Genomic DNA, 8,119 nt, shown 5'->3' with positions numbered 1-8,119 from the left:
TAATTCTTCATCTGCTTGCGGACCATCTAGAAATAATGCTTCAAATATACCCTGAGAATCAGAACGCCTTCATAATCTGAAAAGTACAGGTCCTTTTTTCCAACGAGAAGCCAACTGCTACATTTGTACGGTTCTAGCTGAAAACTTTGCATCAGGAGTAGTTGGAACTCATAAATTCCATAGCAAGTAATTGTTCCAAAGGCCACCAGAAGTTCTGAGTATAAACAGCCTAGCTATTAATAAAACAAACTCACTTTTAATATATTCACAAGGACTAAAATCCCAGTGCTATGTTGGTGTTTTACAACACAAAAGTCAATCATGAAATACATATAATTGGGGCTCAATACCCCACGAATGAAACAGTATATCACAGTCTTGTAGTAATGAGCAATACTAGGGAGAAATGGTGAAAAGATAACGATTCGAATGAATCATATTACAAGAATACAATAACGGGACTAAAAACCAAAGGGATGGGAAAGCCAAAGATTGGTGGTATTTGATGATTTTGGGGTAGCACCGACCGAAAAGCTAACTTTTGTATTTTCACATAAAAGTATGAGAGAGACTTGATTCCTGCTCGACAAGAGTCAGAGAGCCTTAAGTTGCCTCCACAGATAATATCTCAAGCTCAGCCCACCAAAGGGGAGAAAGTCTTGGGGTTGCTTGATCAGGCGAGATAGAAATCACTTCCTTCAATTTGGAGGTGATCTCCTTCATTGTTGGTCTGTGCCTTGGATCTGATTGGATACATTGTTGAATAACCTCACAGATGACATCAAGCTCATTGTTTTTGAAAGACTTAAGGCTTGGATCAATCATGTAGCCGATGCTCCGCTTGTCATTCAAATATTCAGCAGCCTGCATGTTTAAAATTTTATAGTTATCGGAGACAGGAATTAACCATCCAGCACGTAGATAAAACAAATATTTAGCCTCGAGTTAAAGGCAAAAACTGCGATCGGTTTATGAGATATCATACAAAACTTACCCAATTTTCAAGGTGCCCTTGTTCTTCCGAGTATGAGAGCTTCCCGGAAATGACTTCAAGCAACAAAACCCCAAAACAGTAGACGTTTGTTTCTAAATCAACATGGGGCGGCAGTGAATCCTCCATTTCCCCAGAAATTTTTGAGTTTGATGTAGCTTGAGGCAAGAAACAGATCTCTGCAATCTGAGAAAGCATAATATAGATAGAGAGGTTAAATTTTTAAAAAGTGAAAAATGAAAAGGAGACAAGTGGAAGCTAATCCATAACAGAAGAAAGGATGTACCTTAGCGGCATAGTCATCTGTTAAGAAGATAGCGCGTGAACAAAGTTTAGAATGCACTATAGGTGGATTCAGATCATGGTGCATATATTGCAGGCAATAAGCAACTCCCATAATAATCCTCAACCTTGTATTCCAGTCAAGATGTTCCATTTCTTCAACTGAAAACACAGAAGAAATGTTTGAGACTCTCAGCTTTCCCAGCATTGCACCAGCAACATGGACCAAATCCACACCATCAAAAGTTCATTAAGAACCTTACCATGCAGATGCTCAAAGAGAGATCCATTTGGAGCATATTCAAAAACCATCATCCTATTGAACGGTTCATCCTCCTCACAGTAGCCAATAAGGTTTACAAAGTTCTTATGATTAATTCGTGATAGTGTTTCAATCTACAACAGACCAAAAGATTTGTAGTCATGAAATTTTGGTAAAACATAGTGAGATATGCATGATAAAATCAATGAACGTTATTTGTTAAATTTCAAACTAGTAATCAGAAATGGGCAAACCTTTTTACGGTATGCCATCTCTGCACTCTTTGACCAGTCTTTGGAAGAAGTCACTGCAGTTGATGCAACAGAAATCTCAACTCCACTAGACAGTGTTCCCTTGTACGCAGTGAAACCATTAAAAGTATCAATGATATTGCTGAAATCCTCACAGGCAGTTTCCAGCTCTGATCGATTTAGCTTGGGAACCCCTGTATTTCACATAACTAGCTGGTTAAGTTTGTAATAAATTGGACAAATATAAGGCCATGGAATAAACAATAATGCTTTAAGACCGGACCAGACACAATCAGAGGCAACTTATAATGTTTATCAAGCTCGGTTAATGGCAGAACCAATCAAATGTATGAAGACAGAAATTCATTTTGCTAAACTAGCAATTAAAATGAGAACTTAATTCATACAGTCCACTCTAAATGTAGCAATCAAATAATAAAGTTGAATGAGATGTCAACCAAAATAAACAATTTGATTAAATAATTTCACATGTTCATAAAATGAGTCGACATTCCTAGGTCATTTTTTAGGAATGCCTCCGAAACTAAAGGCTCATCCATGCTGCAGAACTTAAATATACTAGACCTCTTATCCCTCGGGCATCCAAACACGTGCCACCATCCTAAGATAACATTCTTATGGGTGAGAATAAAATTCACAGCTGATCCACCACTTCAATCAATCAGGTTGGCCAAATCACACAACTTAAGTTATTATTAATGTTGTTAAATAAAGAGCCTAATCAAATAAGCCTGCTGATCAATAATAAAGTCATCAGGTTGTTTTTTTTTTTCGTTTTTCTTAATGTACAGAGTTCACCTGTAACAAATGCTTTCTGCAACTGTCCACTTAGACCAGTCTTCCATGGACCTATGGTCGTCACTACTTGTTTCCTGCACATTAACAGCAAGCCTACTGCAACAATGCCCAAGACCCCTGCAATTGGAATTATTAGGAAATACATCCATGTATTTCCAGAAGTTCCATTCGTTGGAGTTTGATCTATAGATGGTTTTTCAGAAGAATGACTTGAATGCTCAGTCCCTCTGGGCGGAGGACTGACAGGTGAATCCAATGACACAGGAGATTGAGCTTGATGCTTCTTTGCATTTGGTATTGCAGGGAAAGACCCACTACTTCGCGTGGTTGGAAGAGCAATAATTGGTTGAGAGGAAGACCCACCACTAGCAGGTGCAGCTTGGAGGTTACTGGACTGTTCAAGTAGTCTGCGACGTTCAAAATTGACAACAATCTCTACATTTTGAACTGTGCCTTGCTCTGATGATCCTGCTCAGTGCAAAAGGCATCACATTTATCTCACATCACAAGTATAAATATTAATATCAAACAAATCAAGGTTGCTGAATGTTTTGTACTCACTATCTGGTTCATTGAAGCAATTTTCTCCAAAACCATGCAGAGCATCCTTCCCAAGCTTGAACCTTGTAATGGAGGTAAAAAGTCAGTAAAAAGAACACACAAACAACCACTACTACAATGCGAACATGTCAAAAGTGGGATATCTCCATCACTATCTGCATCCATATACATCATGAAGGAATTGTACGTGTGTGTGTGTGAGCACGTGCATGTGTAAGCATTTTAATTTCCTTACGGTTGCAGCATGAAGGAATTCAAGTAATGCATAAAGGCTCCTTTTATTGGGAATATGAATGAATTCGCTCCATTCAATTGGTTGAAGCTGCTCCACCACGTGCTGCAAAAGACAACATTTTAGATCTGAAAAACAGATTACTAAACTGAACCACCCTCTTCAACTTCAATAACTTCAGTTCACAAAGTGATACTTAGTGATTGGTTTGAACCATCAAATAAAAAAGGGATTCACAATGCTCTTCCAAATGTTAGTGGTTTACTGCATAAGTTTATAATGCTTAATGCAACACATAGGAGAGAACGAACCATTTAAGCTAGCAACAGTTGGTATGTACGAGTGCTTAAACTACACTTTCTATGAAGTCTATAATCACCCCATGCTACATTTGTTGTGTCAGATAGCTTTCATGTGTATTTCCTGTGCTAGACAGGGTGCAAACAACAGAAAAAACAAGAGACTTTTGTCTGCTAAATTGACAGAAAAATCAATGACCACTTGGAGAGTTACTGGTCAGGTGTGACTAATAGCTTTTTCTCTCTCCATATTTGGTAGTGAGTTAAAGGTGCTTCACTTTAGTGATAACTTCTCACAATAAACACCAAAACCATAACTCAACTTAGACATGTTTGGCAATCAATTCATCATGCGCAGAATCTCTTGTACTTGCAGATGAGCGTTGATGAGGAAAGATGGAAAATGTCACTAACCCATGTCCAAGTTTTCTATTGACACAGCTAACTCCAGTAGTAGAACCAGATGCAAGATTTCCATCAAATTGCAATTCATAAAGCAGGTTAAGCCTCCTGATCTCCGGAGGAATGCTTCCCCCAAATTTATTGTCTCTAAGCAACCTAAGGAAGAAATTGTCTCCGTCTAGTTAACCACACAGCATAAACCATCAAAACAATTAAAACGAAGGATAGCTCACACACAAGTATTTTAATGATAGTAATCTTCCTATTTCTTCTGGAATTGCTCCACTGAAGTTATTGTTCCTTAGGTCCAGTAGCTCTAGCTTTCTGAGCTCTCCAATCTCTTTAGGAATGGTACCAGTGAAATGGTTTCGGTAGAGTACACTGTCATGAAAGTAATGGAAGGATCAGAAAGTTCAATTAGTTTCAGAACCCAGCAGAGGTTACAAGTACAAAGCTATACATCATAATCAGAGATACAATTTCCATTGTAGCTGTAGATCCCTATAAACAAAAAACAATAGTTAACAAGTCTGAATATCAAAATCATTTATTTCCATAAATCCTAAAACATCGAGATTAGGAAGAGATATTGAATCTAATATCTTCACTGTATACTAACATGTTTTAGAATATGTATGATAGCCTATCAACAATAAAAACCAAACAGTCCCCATATGTCTTGGCCAAATTCATATTCAATCAGTAGAAATTGGCTAATTGCAGTGCTCATTTCTATTCTTGGAGGCTTGAACAGCTTAATCATATACTAGAATGAAATGCTTAATTACTAAACCCCAAGTTTCATCAGAGAAATTACAGCAAAATTATGAAGACTTACAGAGATCTTAAGTTAACAAGTTTGCCAAGCTCTGGCGCCAATGTCCCTTGCAAAGAAAGTCCGCTCAGATCCCTACAAGTGCACTGAACAACATTAATATGTCCAATCATTCAGCACCCACATAAAATTTTCTGTAACAAAACCTCTGAAAGGCAACAGCAAACATTTCTCAATATCACACAATTCCACCAACAAAAAATTAATTGAAGTGGTCTGCAAAATCCTCCATAGTTAAGATTGGAAACAAAACAACTATATAAAGTGACAAATTTCACTTTTTCTATTTCATAAGATTAATGGTATTTATTAGCTCTTTTAAAGGAAGCATCAATAGCCACTTACAGTATTTGCACCTTTCCCGCGACGCAATGAACACCAGACCATGAGCAAGGATCAATATCGTTGGGATTCCAATTTGCAAGGGCACCAAAAGGATCGAAATCCACTCTTGCCCGGAATTTCAACAAAACCGATCCTGCATTTCGTACCCCCACATTACATTCAATTACCAAAACCAGGATTCAGCAAGTGCATTTTAACAATATACGTGTAAACAGAAATCAAGGATGCATAAAACAAGAATTACCCTCATCATTAAGCGACCAGGAGCATTGATTTTCAAGACTAAGAGTCAAAACCAAGAGGAACAAAATTCGGAATCCAATTGAGTTCCATCTGCCCCTCATTGCTTGATGAACCAAAGTTGGCAGTGGAGGTAGCAACAATAATCGCCAGGTTTCCTATACAAAACCACCCCTTTCAACTAACAACAACAAGTGATGCAAAATCTTTAATTTACAAGCAACTATTAACAACTATGCTACGAAAAAATGAAAAGCCTTCACATTTGATCATGTCAGTGTCCCTCATCTTTGTGTTTTAAAAAACTCTCTACACCCTTTTCATGAAAGACCACATAACCTGGCTTAGCAGGCTATAATCTTCCTCTAAATCTCCACACCAATAAAATGTAGCTGCAAATAAGACAACAGCAGGAAGGAAAATAAGACAAAGGTTAACAGAATGGCACAATAAAAAGAGAGAGAGAGAAAGCTTTTAACAGACAATGAAGAATCAAGGAATACCCTCAAGAACAAGCAATCCAAAAGAAAAAAGTTTAAGGGTTATTGAATTTACCATACAAGAGGGTCAGAAAGGGTGCCTTAGTGCTGCTGTTGTTAAGGGCAATATTGCAATTTTGATACCAAACATCCTTCAAGAGAATGAAATGCAATGTGGGCTGGTAGGGGGTTGGGTGGATGGATGGAGAGACTCGAACAGAAAAAAGAAAAGGCAGCAAAAAAATGATAATGGGATTTTTTTATTAATATTATTTGCTAGAGTAACAAAAGAATGATACTTTGCTAGATGATATTAGAGGATCTCCTCCACCATTGTTTGTTTTTTACAACTTTCTGTTTTTTCTGTTTTCCCAGTTTTTTTCTCTCTCTTATTCTCTCTCTCTCTCTCTCTCTCTAGCTAGCCCCCTCCACCAGCCACCCCAGCGACCTATCTGTTTCTGAGTGCCATTATTTTTCTTTCTTTTTTCGGTTTATTTTCCAAAGGGTCCCCGTTAATGAGTACATGTTTTGCCTTTTCGACATCATGGCCCTACTCTAACTTATATGTTTTAAAAATATTCAAGTTTTTTTTATTTTTTTATAAATTAATTTATTTTTAGATTTTTTTCCTGTATTAATATAAAAAATAATTTTTTTAAAAAAAATATATTATTTTAATATATTTTAAAATAAAAAACATTTTAAAAAACAATTACTACTTCACTTCCAAATACTCCATGGATCAATGGTTTAGTGGTCAATCATGTATTTGTATAAAGCATAACTAGTTTTATGTTTTATGTTGTGAGGTGTTTTTAAAATTAATTATTATTTAATGAATTTATATATTTAAGAGAAAACAATTATTTAATTTTAAAAAATATTTTTTTTATTAAATGAATTATTTATAAAAATATTTCTTTTTTATTAGCAGCATGTTTTTATTATAAAACTAAAGGTCATTAAATAAATATTTATAGAAATATTTCTCTTTTATTGTGCATTTATTTATTTAAGTTTCTGTTTATTATTTTTATGAGAATCTTTTCTTTATAAACAGAAACTTATTAGGTTAAATAAAAATAATAAGAAGCAAGACTCAGAGAGTATGAAAGCAATAAAAAAAAGAAATAATAAAATAATTAATATGGAAAAATCATTTAAAATAATAAAATAAATATTTTATTCTCAGTTAATATTCATAAGCATATTTTTTATATAAATTTTGCATATTAGATTCATATATAATATTTTAAATATCATTTTCATATTTTTTTTCATTCATAGTGTATTTGATTCACAATTAAAAAAAAAACTAAAGAGTAATATAACAAAAAGTTCAAGTATTGGTCTTTGCACCTAGCCCTTTCTCTTCTTTTTGTAATGAATGGATTAAAAGTCATTATCTAGTTTATTTTTTTAAAAAAAATAAAATAAATAACATATCATCCATTTAAACAGATAATTTGTTGTCATCTAGTTTAAATTTCAGCCACTAAAAATGGAGGTTTTGATTTTCAAACTCAAAAAAATTATTTTTCAACTTATTTCACATAAAAACATCTAAAAACCAAGTAAACTTGTTTTTAACTCCAAAACACCATAGAATTGATCCAATAAGAAAATTACATATATTCAAATTACTTTTTCCAAGCTTGGATCTACTTTTTTTTATAAGATAAAATTCTCAAACTATTTTCATGGAACTCACTCTTTTAAACGAACTTGTTAACATCACGATTAGCCTTTTTAGTTACTAAAATGTGGATAGCCGAATATTTTCTCTCTCCTTTTCTTTTTCTAGCAACTTTCTCTCTTTCTTAACACGCAGGGACCAAAATACAAACAAAATTAAGTTTATGGCCTAAACATAAATTTCTCAAATAATAGGAATAAAAAATGTAAAAATTTAAACTTTAGAGATCAAACTATAGTTTTCTTAGCCTTTTGAACAATAAAAATGAAATGCCTATTTTGTTTTCTTAATTTTGGGCATTGTCCATTCAATTCTTCCTAGAAATAAATTAAAATTCTTTTTTATATAAAATTGATGTTTGATTCATTGATGGAACACCTTAGAGACCTCACGCATATGATAGAATGCAAATAAAAGTAAAATAT

The 8,119-nt window shown here is 34.4% G+C and overlaps 1 protein-coding gene across 8 annotated transcripts; it reads right to left on the bottom strand.

Moving 5' to 3' along the window:
* Positions 1–236: 236 nt before the first annotated feature.
* LOC7472302 (protein MALE DISCOVERER 2) lies at positions 237–6,410 on the bottom strand. 8 transcript variants are annotated; one of them, XM_024581662.2, is made up of 15 exons: positions 6,075–6,410; positions 5,783–5,911; positions 5,524–5,677; positions 5,280–5,412; positions 4,938–5,009; positions 4,337–4,480; positions 4,112–4,255; positions 3,402–3,503; positions 3,167–3,228; positions 2,606–3,073; positions 1,790–1,980; positions 1,537–1,669; positions 1,278–1,435; positions 995–1,177; positions 237–864 (listed from the first exon to the last, which is right to left on the bottom strand). In XM_024581662.2, exons 3-15 carry the CDS (start codon positions 5,621–5,623, stop codon positions 604–606), a joined length of 2,151 nt encoding a protein of 716 aa, XP_024437430.1. In that variant the 5' UTR covers positions 5,624–5,677; positions 5,783–5,911; positions 6,075–6,410; the 3' UTR covers positions 237–603. The 8 variants fall into 8 exon arrangements, with proteins under 8 accessions (XP_024437430.1, XP_024437431.1, XP_024437432.1 ...); XM_024581663.2 differs by having other exon boundaries at positions 5,859–5,911; XM_024581664.2 differs by lacking the exon at positions 6,075–6,410 and adding an exon at positions 6,023–6,066 and having other exon boundaries at positions 5,859–5,911.
* Between the last annotated feature and the right edge of the window lie 1,709 nt (positions 6,411–8,119).

Source organism: Populus trichocarpa, chromosome 11 (genome assembly GCF_000002775.5).
Source record: "Populus trichocarpa isolate Nisqually-1 chromosome 11, P.trichocarpa_v4.1, whole genome shotgun sequence".
In the NCBI taxonomy this organism is placed as follows: Eukaryota; Viridiplantae; Streptophyta; class Magnoliopsida; order Malpighiales; family Salicaceae; genus Populus; species Populus trichocarpa.
The sequence above is the reverse complement of the archived record's forward strand: the minus strand, read 5'-3'. Positions and strand labels throughout refer to the sequence as shown.

Bases quoted from the DNA above. Each gene is read 5' to 3' on its own strand.
- LOC7472302 (XM_024581662.2), bottom strand. From the start codon at position 5,623: ATGAGGGGCAGATGGAACTCAATTGGATTCCGAATTTTGTTCCTCTTG. The intron at 3,229-3,401 runs GTAAGGAAATTA...CTCCATTACAAG, and splicing joins AATTCCTTCATGCTGCAACC to GTTCAAGCTTGGGAAGGATG. The intron at 3,074-3,166 runs GTGAGTACAAAA...TGCACTGAGCAG, and splicing joins TTGCTTCAATGAACCAGATA to GATCATCAGAGCAAGGCACA.